This window comes from Bos indicus x Bos taurus, chromosome 27 (genome assembly GCF_003369695.1).
Source record: "Bos indicus x Bos taurus breed Angus x Brahman F1 hybrid chromosome 27, Bos_hybrid_MaternalHap_v2.0, whole genome shotgun sequence".
In the NCBI taxonomy this organism is placed as follows: Eukaryota; Metazoa; Chordata; class Mammalia; order Artiodactyla; family Bovidae; genus Bos; species Bos indicus x Bos taurus.
In genome coordinates, this window is record NC_040102.1 from 19589570 (window position 1) to 19608326 (window position 18757).

General features: G+C 43.8%; 2 protein-coding genes and 1 long non-coding RNA gene across 9 annotated transcripts in view; 1 reads left to right on the forward strand and 2 right to left on the reverse strand.

Annotated features, from left to right (window-relative positions):
• The window catches only part of MTUS1 (microtubule associated scaffold protein 1), a 187032-nt gene extending 175406 nt beyond the window's left edge, over positions 1-11626 (forward strand). For all 6 annotated transcript variants that reach the window (XM_027530154.1, XM_027530156.1, XM_027530155.1 and 3 more), the window contains 7 exons: positions 721-935; positions 3064-3169; positions 4884-4957; positions 5105-5200; positions 6945-7061; positions 10376-10473; positions 11067-11626. In XM_027530154.1, coding sequence (XP_027385955.1) covers positions 721-935; positions 3064-3169; positions 4884-4957; positions 5105-5200; positions 6945-7061; positions 10376-10473; positions 11067-11361 — 1001 coding nt within the window. In that variant the 3' untranslated portion in view covers positions 11362-11626. The remainder of the gene's footprint in view (positions 1-720; positions 936-3063; positions 3170-4883; positions 4958-5104; positions 5201-6944; positions 7062-10375; positions 10474-11066) is intronic.
• LOC113885043 lies at positions 8967-11124 on the reverse strand. Of its 2 annotated transcripts, none has more exons than XR_003509111.1 (3): positions 11038-11124; positions 9362-9482; positions 8967-9006 (listed from the first exon to the last, which is right to left on the reverse strand). It is a non-coding gene; the product is annotated as an uncharacterized LOC113885043 (long non-coding RNA). The 2 variants fall into 2 exon arrangements; XR_003509113.1 differs by lacking the exon at positions 11038-11124 and adding an exon at positions 10646-10715.
• Positions 11627-14508: 2882 nt separating the features above from the next.
• PDGFRL (platelet derived growth factor receptor like) overlaps positions 14509-18757 on the reverse strand; it is a 74679-nt gene continuing 70430 nt past the window's right edge. The window contains exons 5-6 of the mRNA XM_027530225.1: positions 17555-17694; positions 14509-15999 (exon numbers count right to left, since the gene is read on the reverse strand). Coding sequence (XP_027386026.1) covers positions 15811-15999; positions 17555-17694 — 329 coding nt within the window. The 3' untranslated portion in view covers positions 14509-15810. The remainder of the gene's footprint in view (positions 16000-17554; positions 17695-18757) is intronic.

Sequence of the window (18757 nt, forward strand, 5' to 3'; positions counted from 1 at the left end):
TGCAAGTGTTTTCTCCCATTTCTTTCAGGATTTATTATAGCATGTGTGGCTATTTATTCATGTGCAAGTTCTGCAAGGTACTGTTAATAATTCTGTTCTGGGTAGTGGTAGTGAAAGGTTAGAATGACCTGATTTTAAATTACGTTTATCAAATTACTTTGCCTGTTTAAAATGTTAACCTTTCAATTTATTCACATTGTAGTGTAGCTTTTCAATGTGTTTTCTCTAAGGTTTTTATGTTCTGATGATTTGTGTTCCATATAATCTTTTATTTTTCATAATGAGTCTAAATTGGCTCCAATCAGATACAAACTTAAAGTCTGTTTCTTCTTTGTGGTCTTACCGGCTCTGTTTCTTCTCTGTCTCTGCTGCCTCCCCTAGGGGCTGGCCTTAGACACCTCAGCCAATCAGAGCCTCTTCTCCTTGAGGCCCGTGCACTGATTGGTCACCACACGTAAGGGTGCTCTTCACTTGGGAACCTGGCTCTGCCCAAGGACTTCTCTTACTGCTTGATAGACAGTTGGCCTTTTGCTGCCAGAGACCATTTCCTCGCCTTCCCTTCACTTTACCCTTCACTTCTGCACTGTTATGGTTGAGAATCTGGTCCCGAGAATTGAGTACTGCTTTCCGAGTCATCACAGCTGTGTGTGAATGTTACGAATGTAGGCCGTTTAGCAGGCTGAGTGTCATCTTCCCTTTCCTTTTTCCATCTCTTTTCAGTCACCGTTTCAACCACCTGTGAGAAGTTAGAAAAAGCCAGGAATGAGTTGCAAATAGCTTATGAAGGATTTGTCCAGAAGCTAAACCAGCAGCACCAGACTGATCTAACAGAGCTGGAGAATCGGCTTAAAGAATTTTACACCGGGGAATGTGAAAAGCTTCAGAACATCTACATAGAAGAAGCAGAGAAATACAAAACTCAATTGCAGGAGCAGGTTTGTACTTTTCGAACCTGAGCGTGTGCTTGGCCATTGCTGTTAATTTGAATTCTAACTGTTGTCTGATGAGGGTCTTCCTGTGATGACCTTCTCTTTGTTGGATGTCCCTTGATGAATTTCATTATGATTTAAATAAATGAAACAATTTTTAAAGTAAATTTTTATGATCAAAGCAATGTATGTATGTTGAGTGAAAGATTGAAAGAAAAAAGATAGAATTTAAATAACCCTTTAAAATTTTTTAATTGAAATATAGCTGTATAAGATTATATAAGTTACAGAATTACAATATAGTGATTCACAATTTTTAAAGGTTGAAAGTGAAAGTTAGTCACTTAGTCATGAGTGACCCCATGGACATGTAGGCCACCAGGCTCATCCATGGGATTCTGCAGGCAATAATACTGGAGTGGGTTGCCATTTTCTTCTCCAGGGGATCTTCCCAACAACCCAGGGATCAAACCTAGGTCTCCTGCATTGTGGGCAGACTCTTTACTGACTGAGCCACCAGGGAAGCCACTATATAAGTTACAGAATTACAATATCAGATCAGATCAGTCGCTCAGTCTTGTCCGACTCTTTGTGACCCCATGAATCACAGCACGCCAGGCCTCCCTGTCCATCACCAACTCCCGAAGTTCACCAAGACTCACGTCCATTGAGTCAGTGATGCCATCCAGCCATCTCATCCTCTGTCGTCCCCTTCTCCTCCTGCCCCCAATCCCTCCCAGCATCAGAGTCTCTTCCAATGAGTCAACTCTTCGCATGAGGTGGCCGAAGTACTGCAGTTTCAGCTTTAGCATCATTCCTTCCAAAGAAATCCCAGGGCTGATCTCCTATAGTGATTCATAATTTTTAAAGGTTGTACTCCAGTTATAGTAGTGTTAGTCGCTCAATCGTGTCCGACTTTTTGCGACCCCATGGACTGTGGCCCGCCAGGCTCCTCTATCCATTGGATTCTCCAAGCAAGAATACTGCAGTGGATGGCCATTGCCTTCTCCATACGATCCTCCTGACCCAGGGCTCGAACCCAGATCTCCTGTATCGCAGGCAGATTCTTTACCAAAGAGCTATAAGGAAGTCCATACTCCTGTTACAGTTATTATAAAATCCTGGCTATACAGAAGAGTCACAGAAGTAGACGACAAACATAGTTACCAAGAGGGGTGGGGGAAGGAGGGTGGATGAACTGGAAGATTGGGATTCACAATTTTTAAAGATTATAACTGTGTTTATAGTTATTATGAAGTAGTGACTGCATTCCCCATGTTGTATAACATATCCTTGTAGCTTATCTTATACCTAACAGTTTGTGCCTCTTATTCCCCTGCTCCTATATTACCTCTCTCCCTTCCCTCTCCGCACTGGTTACCACTAGTTTGTTTTCCATATCTGTGAGTCTATTTCTTTTTTGTTAAAGTCCCTAGTTTACTGTAATTTTTAGATTCCACATATAAGTGACATTATATAGTATTTGTCTTTATTTCACTTAGCATAACATACCTTCCAAGGCCATTCATGTTGCTGCAAATGAAAAATTTCATTCTTTTTTTAATGCTTCCGTGGTATTGCATTGTTCGTATGTATATATACACACACAGATGTACATATACATACATACATATAATACACACACCCCACATTTTCTTGATCTATTCATCTGTTGATGCACATTTTGGTTGCTCTCATGTCTTGGCATTTATAAATATGATGAATGTTTGAACTGCTGCTATGAACACTGGGTGCATATATCTTTTCAAATTAATGTTTTTGGAGGGTTTTTTCCAGATATATTTAAAAAAATAAAATAAAACATCCCTTTATCCTACTACATAGAAATAATCCCTTTGTAAGCATTCTGGTACTGCTAAAACATTGGTTTGCATTTCTTCTTTTCTTGTTTAGTAACTTGTGTTTTTCACTTCATAGTACATCCTAAACCTCTCTTTAATTTCCTTGCTCCCTTTTAAAATCAAGTTTTCATTTCAGCTTTACATGTGCCTGGTAGCCCTTTAGACTTGAATGCAAGCTAATGTGTCACATCTCCTAATGTTGCCGCCTATTATTCATTCACCTTAGGACTTGATTTTATTGGTAAAACTATTGTTTTGGTTTTTTCTTACAGTTTGACAACTTAAGTGCTACCCACGAAACCTCTAAGTTGAAAATTGAAGCAAGCCACTCGGAGAAAATAGAATTGCTAAAGAAGGCCTATGAAAACTCCCTTTCAGGCAAGAATGCTTTTTCTCTATTAAAATAGAATAAGAGCTCATGGAACAGCGTGGTGTGTTTCCACACAGAAATGATTCATAACTTCCCCTCCAGAGAATGCCCCGTGGTGTTCGGTTTTGGAGGGTTTCTTGGTTTCTTTTTGCATTGTTTATTGGGAGTGGCACATGCCCTTTCCCCTAAGGAGGCAGATAAGAGTTTTGTTTTGTTTTTAATAAATGCCAGTCTTTTAGGAAAGAGAGTGAACTTTTAAGGAACTTTATGGCTTTTTTGGTAGTAGCTGTGCTTGACCACTTCAGATCCTAGGAAGGATCTGTGAGTTTACACCCTGCCCGCAGTGAAGGGCCCACACCAGGCACTTCTGTACACTGGACTGTTGGGAAAAGTAGATGGCACTTGCTGGATAAAAAATTCATTTATTTCATCATGATTAGAAGAGGCGAAGTAAAAGGAAAAGAATACACACCGAGGAAACCAGAATTGAAAGAGACACGTGTACACCAGTGTTCATCACAGCACTGTTTATAATAGCCAGGACATGGAGGCAACCTAGATGTCCATCGGCAGACGAATGGATAAGAAAGCTGTGGTACATATACACAATGGAGTATTACTCAGCCATTAAAAAGAATACATTTGAATCAGTTCTAGTGAGGTGGATGAAACTGGAGCCTATTATACAGAGTGAAGTAAGCCAGAAAGAAAAATACCAATACAGTATACTAATGCATACATATGGAATTTAGAAAGATGGTAACGATGACCCTACATGTGAGACAGCAAAGGAGACACAGATGTATAGAACAGTCTTTTGGACTCTGTGGGAGAGGGCAAGGGTGGGATGATCTGAGAGAATAGCACTGAAACATGTATATTATCATATGTGAAACAGATCGCCAGTCCAGGTTCCATGCATGAGACAGGGTGCTCAGGGCTGGTGCACTGGGATGACCCAGAGGGATGGGATGGGGAGGGAGGTGGGGGGGCGGTTCAGGATGGGGAACACATGTACACCCATGGCTGATTCATGTCAATGTATGGCGAAACCACTACAATATTGTAAAGTAATTAGCCTCCAATTAAAATAAATAAATTTTATAAAAGAAATTATCAAAACTGAAAAAAAAAAGAAAAGAATAAGAAGCCATTTTTTTTTTTAACAGAACATAAGTGCCCATGTAGCTAAAGCTCTTGCCCTGAACCTGTTGCATCTACAGAGAAACATCTGGACATGTGGTGGGAACTGGCCCTGCGAGCTTTGTCAGGGCCTTCTCACCAGAAAAACAGATGTGTTGTATGAGGTCAGCAATGAGAACATGTGGAGTGACTGACCCAGGGTAGATGTTAGTGAACACTGGTTTTCTTGCTTTCTGTTGGAGATGGGTTTACTTTGAGGCTTCTGTCTGGTTCATAAAGAGCAACTAGAACAGAGCACAGAGACTCAGCCCGGGAATCTGAAGGCATGCTCTACGTTCCCTGAGGTCTTCTGGCCTCTCTGAGCCTCTATGTTCTCATCCATAAAATGGGAATTAGCTGCCCTACTCACCTCACAGGCTAATTTGAGACCAAGTAGCTTGATTTATACAAAAGTACCATACAAATGTAAAGTAACATAGGTACAGTGCCTCATAGTCAACTCGCATATCCCCTGCTTTAATGAATGTAGAATGCAGTGATCTCACAGGGTGGTATTCACTCAAAAATCACTTCTTTCAGAAATCAAGAAAAGCCATGAAATGGAAAAGAAATCCCTCGAGGATCTGCTTTACGAGAAGCAGGAATCACTAGAGGTAGGTAATCTCAGTCTCTAACACACGCACACCTGGTCATCAACCTTGAGGCTTGTGTGGTTTCAGTATGTTTCTGTGCACACATCTGCCACGTTTCTGGTGCCGGCTTGTTTACTCATGTTCCACATTTCATTGTTTGTGTTTCAGAAACAAATCAGTGATCTGAAGAGTGAAAATGACACTTTAAATGAAAAGTTGAAATCAGAAGAGCAGAAAAGAATATCAAGAGAGAAAGCAAATTTAGTAAGTCATGTATGCTCTCCTATCACTATTGAATTTTCCTTCTGTTCAACTGTCTCTTAGAGTCAATTAACTATTCAGCAGCTAGAGAAATAGTATGGGTTTGGAGTCTTTTTCATAGCCTGCAGTATGCTTTTTCAACTGTATACAGTGGCTTCTTTGGTTACTAGTGGGTCTTTTTTTTTTAATTCTAAAAACTGGCATAACAGATGAAATCCAATATATTGCTAGTGATCTATGCTAATACCTTCAGGAAGATAGGAAAAGTCTCAATTAGGGTCAGAGTTCTTTATGTGAAGACTTCACTTTAAAAAAAAATTAACTTGCTATATTGGGATATAATTTATATACCACAATAGTCATTCTTTAAAAAAAAAAAAAAATCAGCAGTTCACAAGTTGTGCCTTGGTCACCAGGATCTAATTCCATTTTTATCACCCCCACCAAAGAAACCCTGTAGCTATTAACTCATCCTTCCCCAATGCCCCCCCCCCCCCCAAAAAAAAAAACCAAAAAACAAACCCAAACTCCTCGGCCCTCCAGGCTCACCAGTCCCCTTTCCGTCTCTGTGCATGTGCCTACTCCGGACATTTCACTGAAATGGAATCACGCTGCATGTGGCTTTCTGTGTCTGGCCTCTTTCCCTCAGCTTTTGTTTTCAGTGTTCATGCATAGTGTAACAGGTACAGACATTTCATTCCTTTTTCTGGCTGAACAATATTTCACTGTATGGCTAATCCTCACTTTTGGAGAAACATGGATTTCTCTGGTAAACTTAACTTTCTCTTCCAACTTGTATCCTTACTTCTCTGCATCCTCCCGGCTTTTTTGGGGTCCCTCAGTGAGCTCTGTGAAGCAGTCCCCACGGGCATCTTCCCTGATTCCCCCTAAGGGTTGCCCCAGAGAATTAACTACTGTCCAGAAGGAAAGTTCTGATGATTGACAACCATCACCACTGACTGCTTGTCTGAGGAATTCCCTCATTTACCATCTGATCAAAGGACTGTGCCCTGTTAACTTGTGTCGTAGGTTACCTTGTATTCAAGGTTCACCTGAATTTCCATACTTAGGGGCAAGGAGTCAGGGAATCCACCCTGGTGGTGTACTCTCACAAGCTGTTCTTCCCTTATGTAGGATTTATCCTGGATAGAATTTTCACAGTGCATGTATCCTATGCCATGTAGGTGCTAGGATGTCACTCACTGATGGGGCATTATTCTGCCCTAGAAGGAAAGCCAGGTCAACACATGCCTATCATGGCAAACATCCGAAAGACTCAGGATGTGACTGCCATTTCCGTTGTTTGCCAGAGAGCCCTATAAGCACACTGCCCGCGTATTCCCCCTCAGTCATAGAGCGAACAATCGTTCCCTGTTCTCCCTCCAAACATACTCTGCAGCCAGAATTCTGTTTTGTATTGTAAGGTACGGCTTTCCTCTTACTTCCATAAAATATTTGATGCTACCAATATGTTTTTAACATATTAAGTTACTGATGGGTGAGTGAGAATGTTTTCAAATGTGGAATGCATTATATCATTTTTAAGACCAACGACTTTGAGATGGAAGCCAGCTTATCTTAACCCTTCTTTTTAGCTCTTTCTTTGAACCTGTAAAAGAAGGCCAATGTCTCTTGCCACTTGTTTAATTTCTAAATCTAATCAAAGATGTCTTTGTATGAAGAACATGAACCATGCAGTTGTGTTCAATTGATCAATCAGAGCCATATCCTGCTGTGTCTTTTCCAGAAAAACCCTCAGATCATGTATCTGGAGCAAGAGTTAGAAAGCCTGAAAGCCGTGCTAGAGATCAAGAATGAGAAGCTGCACCAACAGGATGTGAAGTTAATGAAGATGGAGAAACTGGTAAGTTTAGTGCAGAGCCTCACGGAGCGGGGTAACACCTGAGGCCTCTGAGCTAGATCTATGGGGTTGTCTTCGTGTCTAGAGATGTTTGGAAACATAGGAAAGGTAAAAGAGGTTACATTTTCTTTTCTATGTTAGCTTAAGGCTTATTCATGGCTGCCTTCTGCAACAGTTTTTTGTACCCCCCGCCCAAGGAACATGCAAACGGAGCAGTCAGTGTTTAGAAAAATAACAGCAAAGGTCATTCATATCCGTGGTCTGGGGATAGCCACCTGCATAAAAACAATGTTTAAATAATGTAAAAGTGGTTATTTAATATACCACCAGCTCAAGAGCTTTCTTATGCTCAAATCAGTTGGGTCCTTAATCCCCTCAGAGCAATTCAATCTTGCTAAATATCTCAATTCTCCATCTTGCTTCATGGGAATTAGACTGTGATAGAAGAATTGCACATTTATAAAATTAACCTGGTTGGATAAGTAGCCAGCACTATGAAAAACAGGAATAATGTTTATTTTGTGGCCTCCAGAATAGACAGCTGACGTCAGCGTGTGGGGAATCCAGGGCTTTGTGGGAGGTTGTCCCTTCTCCCCCTAACTGTAGGTGACTCAGTGTTGAGTAGGTGCCTCAGTCAAACCCAAACCAGCCCTGGACAATAGGGAGCATGGAAGGCACTCATTACTCATTGTTTTGTTTGTTTGTTTTGCTGTTTGGTTTTCTTCTAGAGACTATTACCTTTCATGGGAGGTAAGAGCTAACCCCCATGTGGATACATGGATGCTTTGAATTACCAGGAAAGTTTGCTTTTGTAAAGGAAAGAAGGAGCTCATGGTCTCTAATGGCCCCAACCTGGTATATACCAGCTTCCACCAGAGGGATAGGCCTCCCTGTTCCATCCGGTCTCCTGCTTGCCAGTGTGGCCGCCAGCACTGACTCAGATAATCCTGTTAATAGCTGGTTGTCCCTGTGCTGCCACATCAGAACTTTTCAAGCCCTCATGTGCAGTAAGATCAGACTCTGCTGTAAAATTACTCATCCGTCTTAATTTTCGTTGATCCACAAGTATTTCTGTCCCTTGCCATACCCAGGAAGTATTGGTCAGCTTGGCATGCTGTATATTGCAGAAGGAGGGGTTGATATGATGACAGATAAGCCCACTGTTACCTTATTTATTTGTAACCTCCAGGCCTTTGTCAAAAATTAGACACTTAGAAAGCAAAGAGGCTTTCTCCATTAAAACAAAAAAACTATCCCTGCTGATCATTAGCTCTGAGAACTGGTTTCCAGGGCTAGTTTCTGCTCCAGTAAAATGAGGAATTGGAAGAGATACTATTTTAAGGCCAATCACTCCCCAGTATTTAATTCCAGATTTTCCCACCTTGTGTTTTTATCTTGTATTCCTTTATACTTCCTAGAAATTCCAAGGCTCCCTCTATTTTACATGTTAGTCACATTTTGGTGATATTTCACCTGGTTGGCTTGTCCTAAGTTTTTTCTGGATAATAGATGTTGGTGGTGGGAATGTAAATTGGTACAGTCACTATGGAGAACAGTATGGAGGTTCCTTAAAAAACTAAAACTGCTATATGACCTCGCAATCCCACTCCTGGGCATATACCCTGAAAAAGTCACAATGCAAAAAGACATGTACCCCAGGGCTCATTGCAGCACTATTTACAACAGCAACCTAAATATCCATCAACAGAAGAATGGATAAAGAAGATGTGGTACATATATACAATGGAATAGTACCTCAACCATACAAAGGAATGAAATTGGGTCATTTGTAGAGATGCGGATGGACCTAGAGTCTGTCACACAGAGTGAAGTAGGTCAGAAAGAGAAAAACAAAGATCATGTATTAATGCATATATGCAGAATCTAGAAAAATGGTAATGAACTTACCTGCAGGGCAGGAATAGAGATACAGACGTAGAGAATTGACCTGTGGACACAGGAGGGGAGGGGAGGATGAACTGAGAGAGTAGCATTGCCATACGTACACTACCGTGTGTGAAACAGATCACTCATCGCAAAGCTGCATGGCACAGGGAGCTCAGTGTGGTGCCCAGCGATGACCCAGAGAGCTGGAGATCAGAGGAAGGCTCAGGAGGGAGGGGATATACGTATACAGAGAGCTGATTCACACTGCTGTACAGCAGAAGTTAACAACATTGTAAAGCAATTATACTCCAATTAAAAAAAAAAAGACAGCTTAGTCACAGGCACCAGTGACAAGGACTTAGCACGAAGTTGGACAGAGCTGTGATGTCTCCTCCAAGAGGGTAATGAAATCTTACCTTCAGAAAGTGAGCAGGAGTGTATTCAGCTCTTCATCATTAGCTGATTCAGTGTCTTCTGGGCTTTTCTCCTTTAATCTGGCAGATCAGTTTGCTTGCCTAGTGTCCTTCCCAGGCTAAACTTTCAAGGAAAACAAACATGTCTTTAGTTTAGCTAAGGAGGGGTGCCTTTTGTCATGCATTTCTTTGTTTTGAGGCTCCACAGAGCTCTGGGGATTGCACTGAGTAGCCACTCAGAGGGACATGCTGGCGAGCCAGCAGGAAACCATGATTAAAGTCGTGTTAAACACTGCCACGAACTGAGTTTTCATCAAGTGTGGGATTTTTTTTTTTTCTTCCCAAATTGACCATAAGAAGCTGTAGTGTCTCTGATAAACGCTGGCTGCCAGGCTGCAGTTTTCTTTATCACCGTGAAACTGAAAGAGGCACAGCCTCCAAGGGCAGGGCACCAATTCTTGGGAATTCTAAAGCAGCGTGACCTTGAGCAAATCAGTAGCCCCTGGGTGTGTGTGTGTGTTCACATGCCCTGGCACACATTTGAAAGTAATACCCGTGTGCTCTGTTTTGCTGCAGTAGGTTCTTCCTTGCAGTGCATCAGTGTAGAGATGTTCAACATACCATTCAGCTTTGCTGAATTAAGAGTAGCCGTTGACCTATATATGTTATCGTGTGTACAACAGCTGGTGGGAAGCTGCTTTATATAGCACAGGGAGCTCAGCTCAGTGCTCTGCGATGACCTAGAGGAGTGGGATGGGGGATCCAGGGGGAGGGGATATCTCTATACATACAGCTGATTGACTTCGTTGTGCAGCAGACACTAATACAACAGTGTAAAGCAATTATAGTCCAATAATAAATTTTTTAAATAAAAATACTGTTAACCTTGAAAAGAATTAAAAACTTTCCTAAATTAAATCTCTGTAGCCTACACTGATATCAGGAAGGTACCTCAAGGAATAAGGGGCCTTATGTAGTTTTTAACGTATGAATGTTGACACTCTCATTTATGCCAAGGTGGACAGTAACACAGCGCTGGTGGACAGACTGAAGCGATTCCAGCAGGAGAATGAAGAACTGAAAGCTCGGATGGACAAGCACATGGCAATCTCGAGGTAACATGCCACTGTCCTGTTTGCCCCGAGCCCCTCCCTGCCTCACACGTGAACACTGAGTGTTCCTTTCTTAGCCCGGCCCACTCCTGTCCCCCCTGGACTGAAGCGAGTCGTTAAAGAGGTTCTGATTTCTGCCTGGGAAATGACTGCAGCCTGTGGCGCCTTCACTTACCCAAGGGGCCTGGACAAAAGTCTGAGTCCTCAGCGGGCATGCCTTCCCTTCCCAGGGAAACCTGGCTGATGGAAGTGGAGAATGCCCTCAGAGAAGGATCATCACAACAGCAAACAAACCCCAAGCAAGAAACAGCCCCCCTCCCCACCACGCCCCTACCACCTACGAGGGTCCTAAGACACACAGCCTGTCTGTGGGTGCGTTACTAGGTCTGCTATGAAATTGCCTCAACGTATAGCTTTTCCTTTGGCTCCAGCTCACACTTCCTGTTCCTCTGCCAGCCCAGCCTGTGTACAGCAATTGCTTTCATTCCAGAGATCATCTGGGGGCTCTCAAATTTAAACCAGTAAGAATTTTTTTTTCAGACTCTTAAAAAAAAAAACAAGACTCACATGATTTCTGGCTCCTTTCTGTCTGCCAGGCAACTTTCCACGGAGCAGGCGGTCCTGCAGGAGTCGCTGGAGAAGGAGTCCAAGGTCAACAAGCGCCTCTCCATGGAGAACGAGGAGCTGCTCTGGAAGCTCCACAACGGGAACCTGTGCAGCCCCAAGAGGTCCCCCACGTCCCCCGCCGCCCCCTTCCAGTCACCTCGGAACTCCGGCTCCTTCCCCAGCCCCAGCATCTCTCACCCAGATGACCTCCCTGGGAACCAGAGACAGACTGAAGGCATCTCTGCAGGACTGACCCTGCCCGCAACCGCGCACCACCCGCCCTAGAAGTGGGAAGCCACGGCCCGAACCGGCTCCTCCCACGTGAGACCGGACTCGGAGGAAGGCGTCCAACCCGGTCCAAAGATGCTATGGGAACGGATCTACACGGACACTGTCGCACAAAGCACTTACAGAACGGGAGAAACCTTGGTCATTGCCTTTTTCACCTATGGGTAAAGGGGAAAACTCTCAGGGGCCTGTTAAGATAAAGATTTATATAACCTTTGTAACCTTATATAACCTTTGTAATTTATATAACCTTCACCACAGACACCTTCTCGTGATTTTTCTTTTGGTCTGACTGGGGCTGTGTGGATGGAGCAGATGGACCCGAGTGTCGTGTGTTGGGCGCTGCCTCCCTTGGTGTGTGTTGAGTTGAGCATCTCTGGAGACGTGTTCGTCAAGCAGTTGTCAGTGTAGACATCTCTGCAGAAGCCATGGAAGGAAGAGCAATAGTTGCTGGAGTTAGGATTCTTTACTACCGGCCAGCTCAGCCCTCTGCCCTGGCGGGGAAGAGGGGCTGCAGCAACAGCTCTAATTTCCCCAGGCCTGTGCCTTCTCTGCATCCCTTTGAGTAACTTGATAAGCAGCCTTTCAGTGTTCAGCTGTGTCAGTTGAAACTAGCTAGATTTTTTTTAACTTACCCATGTGAACGTGAAATACTACAATTCATTTTTTTCAGGCTATGAGCAAACACAGAACCCTAATTTTGCATAAAAAGAAAAGAAAGAAAAAAATCTGTATAAAGAAAGAGCAGTACCCATGGATTGCTCTCTGCCTTATTTTTAGCTTGATCTGAGCTATTCTCAGTGATTTCAACTGGCTTCTTCTCTCCCATCCCCATCCCCCCGCCCCTCTCTCCCCCATCCAGAGCCACAAAAGCAAACCTTCCACCTCCTTCCTGCTTTTCTCTAGGACAGGGAATATGCTTTGCCAAAGCCAGCTCATCTTCAAGGTACTGACCACTTTTCCAAATAAACCAGGGCCTGGTTCCAAAAGTACAAATTTGGGGACATCCCAGAGAGATTAAAGAACGAAAAAGGGTCAATAGCTGACAGAACTGGGAAAGACAGGATTCGGTGCTTATGGATGACTAGGAGCACCTTGCTAATAGAGCAGGCTGCGGAGACAATGCTAAATTTTCACATACCTTTGAAGAATCCTCCCGTCCTGGGAAAGACAGCAGAATGGCCAGCCGGTGAGAGGAAAATGTGGCCTGTCCAGCTCATCTCCAAGTTGCATTCAGTCTCTTTTCAAAACATCACTTATTACCTCCCCCAGTTCTAATATGTTGGGGGAAGTAGAAGGAAAAACTGTGGCTTTTTCTCTCTCTCTCTGCATGTGTCAAGCTTGTGCTATCAGTATTTACTAATCAGCGTAGCTGACATTCAGTGGCTTTACAAATAACCCCTATAGTAAGAACAGGTTCAGGCCACTAGAGGCGGATCTTTGAGTTGTCACTTACACACACACTACAAAGCAGTGCTCAAATTTCTCCAAGCCAGGCTTCAACAGTACGTGAACTGAGAATTGGCAGATGTTCAAGCTGGACTTAGAAAAAGCACAGGAACCAGAGATCAAATTGCCAACATCTGGTGGATCATAGAAAAAGGAAGAGAATTCCAGAAAAACATCTACTTCTGCTTCATTGACTACACTAAAGCCTTCAACTTTGTGGATCACAACAAACTATGGAAAATTCTTCAAGAGATGGGAATACCTGACTACCTTACCTGCCTCCTAAGAAATCTGTATGCAGGTCAAGAAGCAACAGTTAGAAGTGGACATCAAACAACAGACTGGTTCCAAATCGGGAAAGGAGTATGTCAAGGCTGTATATTGTCACCGTGCTTATTTAACTTATATGCAGAGTACATCATGAGAAATGCCAAGCTGGAGGAAGCACAAGCTGGAATCAAGATTGCCAGGAGAAATATCAATAACCTCAGGTATGCAGATGACACCACTCTTATGGCAGAAAGCAAAGAGGAACTAATGAGCCTCTTGACGAACATGAAAGAGGAGAGTGAAAAAGTTGGCTTAAAACTCAACATTCAAAAAGATCATGGCATCTGGTCCCATTACTTCATGGCGAATAGATGGGGAAACAGTGACTTTATTTTGGGGGCTCCAAAATCACTTCAGATGGTGACTGCAACCGTGAAATTAAAAGATGCTTGCTCCTTGGAAGGAAAGCTAGCCCCAACCTAGATAGCGTATTCAAAAGCAGAGCCATTACTTTGCCTACAAAGGTCCGTCTAGTCAAGGCTATGGTTTTTCTAGTAGTAGATGTATGGATGTGAGAGTTGGACTATAAAGAAAGCTGAGTGCCAAAGAATTGATGCTTTTGAAATTTGGTGTTGGAGAAGACTCTTGAAAGTCCCTTGGACTGCAAGGAAATCCAACCAGTCAATCCTAAAGGAAATCGGTCCTGAATATTCTTTGGAAGGACTGGTGCTGAAGCTGAAGCTCCAGTACTTTGGCCACCTGAACCGAAGAACTGACTCACTGGAAAAGACCCTGATGCTGGGAAAGATTGAAGGCAGGAGGAGCAGGGGATGGCAGAGGATGAGATGGTTGGATGGCATCACCGACTCAATGGACATGAGTCTGAGCAAGCTCTGGGAGTTGGTGATAGGGAAGCCTGGCGTGCTTCAGTCCATGGGGTCGCACAGAGTCAGACACAACTGAGCAACTGAACTGACAAAGTGGACTGATATTCATGATGCACTGTTTGTTTTACTAGTGATTGTGTCTACAGTCTTTTATCTCTGACACTTGACTATGTACGTAACCTTTCATGTTCATTTCTGATAAATGGGAACGCAGGTTCACTGCCACCTCCTGGAATCTCTCTCTGCTCACTTTCCAAGCTGTCCTCAACGTCATTAGCCAAAGTGGGGTTTGCCATCCATTCCCTGCATGTTGTAAATCTCATGCTGTTCCCTGTGTCCTCCATGCCATTTAGGTTCTGGTAATCGTTCTGACACAGTTAATATAAAACGTCTTCAGAGAATAGGAGACGATGAGAGAGGAAACAAAACAGAACTTTAACATTATCTTGAAAACAAATGTTACCACTTAGGATGCAAAATGTTGGCACATCATAAAAATACGAGTGTGGAAACAACCATAGTTGTGCTCAGTTTGGAGTGATGGAAAGTATTTGATTTTAATCAAATAAATAATGCTGGAATATTCAATATAAGGGTTGCATCCTCTGACATAGTTCACTCTCCAAAGTGTTATCTAGTTTGAACCATAGTTTCCTAGGAATTTCCACTGCAACCACAAAATTGGACATGAGCTGAAATGTAGCTCCCAGAGCTAGACCTCAAGATTTTCTAAATTCCAAGCTATGGGTATTTGAGAAATAATAAACTTTTACTGGTCTTAACAATAATTTCTGCTGTACAACATAAGAAAATTGGAACAGCTACAGTCTACATATTTTGAAGGTGGTAAAAATAAGCCTAAAACAAGTGGAATCGTCTTCAACCTGTGCATCTATTTTATATTGAAAGTTAAACATTTAAAAACACATGCTGGGCTTCCTTGATGGTCCAGTAGTTAAGAATCCACCTTGCAATGCAAGGGACACTGTTTCGATACCTGTTTGGGGAAGATCCCACATGCCGCAGAGCAACTAAGCCTGTGCACAACTGCTGGGCCAGCTCTCTAGAGCCTGTGAGCTGCAAGTACTGAAGCCCACGCGCCTAGAGCCTGTGCTCCGCAGTGAGAGAGAGAAACCACCGCAACAAGAAGTCAGTGCAGTGCAACAAACAACAGCCCCTGCTCCCGACAACTAGAGAAGGCCCACGTGCGGCAACGAAGACCCAGGACAACCTATATAAATAATCTTTAAAAAAATGCTGTTGTTCTTACTAAATGTCGAATCTAGAACTAGTAATTCTGAGTGCAGCAGTTTAAAAAAAAAAGTTTAGATAATATTTTTTTATACTTCATATCATACAATAGCTCATGTATAGTTGAACTATATATATAAAATCACTACATTTTTAGATTCTCTCATAGCATGGTTATGATACCAAAGGGAATATTAGGTATTGACTCACACATTGCTGCCAATGAGTGCTTCTGGATGTACTTCAAACCGACTTAAACAACGAGCACTTAGCCCATTTTTTTTTTTTACTTTTTACAAAAACTTGCTCCTTTAATAGAAAATGATTATATAAAGTTGTTTACATATATGCCTTCTGAGTAGAAACCCTAGAAATGCATATACGTAGGTCAGCAGTCAGAATACATGCTTTCTGCTAGTAGAGTTAACACTTCTATAATTAGACCGATGACTTCCTTTTAGTTTGGAGGTCTGGGTCTGACTCACAAGGCAGGGCCTGGGGTTTGGCCCTGGCAAAGACAAAGAACCTCGGAGCTGGCTGTGGACACCAGTGGGCTTTCCGTCAGTTCATTTATACTTCATCTTCCAAGTCAGGAAGACTCCACAGTGGTGGCTACTGTGGTCTGTCCTTGGAGATTCTGAGCGGTGCAAATGTAATAACCTGCGTCAATGGTCTCAAAGTCTTCGATGCTCAGGACACTCTGGGAGATCCTTGTGGTGTGCCCAAGTCCTCTGTGGATCAGCCGCCAGGAGTCCTGAATCGTCACGGGCCTTTCATCCTGTTGAACAACACCCACGGGGACTGGAGCACAAACCACACGCTGCTCTCACCAGCTCCCATTCATCTGACACTGCTGAGTATCCCTTTCAAAGCGTAAAAGACATGCTCCTACAGGACTATTTGGTATGCGCAGCTCATGGGAGCTCTGACACTGCCTAGTCAGTCTAGGCTGCATTTTTTTTCCAAGCAGGGCCTTGAATTTCATTATGCTGTTTGGCTCTCTCTTCCTGCCCTTTTCTTCAAGTTTCTACTTAATATAAATTTTACTCTTTTGGAACTTCAAGAATGTGGGGCTGGTATTAGGCATAAAGATACAGATAAATTTTCCACCGCTCTGCTGTTGACACTGCTCACGTTCACCCCTTGGTACAGTGGTTCTTATTCGCAGAACTAAGAAGCCCGAAGCACTCACCTTGTAAATGAATATGAGCTCGCAACTGTTCAGATTTGGGGGAGGGAGACACGATTAGTCCAATGTGCCCTAGGACTGCAGTGGGCGGAAAGCTGTGCCCGGGATGGATAATATTATACCCGAGGTGACTTCACTCCCTATTTCTAGAAAGTGAGATGGTCACTTCTGAGATGCTTCCTCCAACTTCGGTGATAAGTAGTGTCTTCTGAATTAGTTTAACACAATTGTAATATTTACAGTATTACTGAATTAATACCCTTTCTGCTAATAATTAGCAATGTAAAGAAACCAAAAAACCTCTCATGCAAGCTATTAATGTTTTCTAAATGGGACAACACTTTAGATACAAGTACCTAGCACTGGGAAAGCACTATTCTCCAGGGAGAGTTATTTCCCACCAATCACAGCCCTTCGACCAGAAGCGTATTGGCTGCCAAGTACATCTTAGGATGCCAGATCCAGATCTTTTCTGGCAACAAGGGGATCGTTCCATGTTGGTAGCGAGGCTGTCTATTTTAGTGAGCAGACGAGGCCCATGGCTGCATGTGCTGGAGCTGCGTTTATGGCAAGTCTGTTTTAAGATAACCTCGGCCTCATGGCACCTTTTCCAAGGCCTGGGTTTACATGCTGACCTGGTGGGTGTCTGCTCAGAGTTCTCTGCCCCGGGGACCAACTTTTACATGGCAAAGGCTAAAGGACTCCAGAAGGAAGGTAGATTGGCCTCCAACTAACCCAAAGTTAAGATTGCAAATTGAGGTTGGGGTTGAAGAAAGGAGGCCCCCTCCTTTCCTGTTCATGCCCTTGTCCCCTTCCTTCGGGTTCATGAAGAAAAGAGGGTACATTGACTAAATTACCTAATGGAACTCAGTCACTTTTTCCTGTTCTTTAAAAAAAAAGCCATTTATTGGCTTGGCCAAAAAGTTCCTTTGGGTTTTTCTATAACAGGAAAAAACCTGAATGAACATTTTGGGCAACCCAATATAAACATAATTGAAACATTTTAGCAGCAAACCAGCAAGTTCTGGCCCTAGCAGGGCTCCACACGTCTCTCATGCGTCTTAAGTGACCGTCCTCCTCACTGACTGGGGGTGAACAGGGAACTAGACACTAGAGCAGCTGGCCGAGGCCGGGCCACGCTCACCTTCTGCCCTGGGTAGGTCCACCTGAATTCCACCTCCACGTCTGGCTCCCCCAGTACTGTGCAGAGGACGCTCACATCATCCCCGCCCTTCACCTTGTTCGAGGATGCCAAGATGGTCGTTGACGGAGGGCCCCTGGGAACTGGAAGTGAGCAGAGGACAGCGATGTGAGATGCCATCCATGGACAAGGGTGGCAGACACAAACCGACAGACGTGTTCTCTTCTCTGGGCAGATATGGGACATCCCTGCCTTTCTTCAGCTGCCCAACTAGCATCCAACCTGCTCTGTCCACTACTTGGGGCTTTATGACACCTCTTCTCTGTCTACCTTGGTGGTCCAGAATGGGGTGGACATCCAGAGACCCCCAGATATTCCACTTGTAATGAGACAAGCCCAGAAGATCTGCGAGGAGCTCATATGAGTGAAAAGGTGGAGAGAGAAGAAGGGGTTTGAGAGCAGAACAAGGGGAAGGAAGACAAGGCAGTCTGGAGGGAGGACCACCGACAGGGGAAGACAGACAGACAGGCATATGGCTCAGCAGCCTCAGGAGGAAGAGGAGCGAGTCAGAATCCACCAACAGGAGAAACGTTTGCAGGAAGAGCGTGCAGGATCTTGCCCTCACGGCATTGCAGAGACAACGTTCTTCATCAGGCTCAGTCCACTCGAGTAATTTTGAGGGCAGCATGGATCCAGGAACGTGCTGGGAGAGGAGGCTAAGGCAGGGAACCAGCCAGACATGGTCTCCAAGCCCTGGGACCTCCATTCCAGCAGAGGAGGTGCACCCTCAACAGGCCACTGTGTGGTGGGTTTAGAACCTGAGCTGTGGGAAGAACCGAAGGAGAGGCCCAGAGTGCTGCGGATGTTTGGACTAAAACCTGAAGGCCTTCAGGGAAAAAGGGAGGGGCCAGCATACAGGCCCCGAGGGGAGTAGAGGGGAACCCTCGGGAGGGCAGAGGCCAGCCTGCAAGACCATTCAAGCTACGTGGAAGATTTTGACTTTGGTTCTAGGAAAAGTTCGTTAGTTCAGAGGTTCATTGGTTCAGTGGTTCATTTAGCCCACAGAATGGTTTTAACTGGACCAATAATCAGTTACTGGGTGGAAGATGGAGAAAGTGTGGGCATGGAAGAGACCAGTTGGAAAGGTACTCATGTTAGACCAAGGAAGAAGTGATGATAGTTGAACTCTTTTTGCAGTAGGATGGA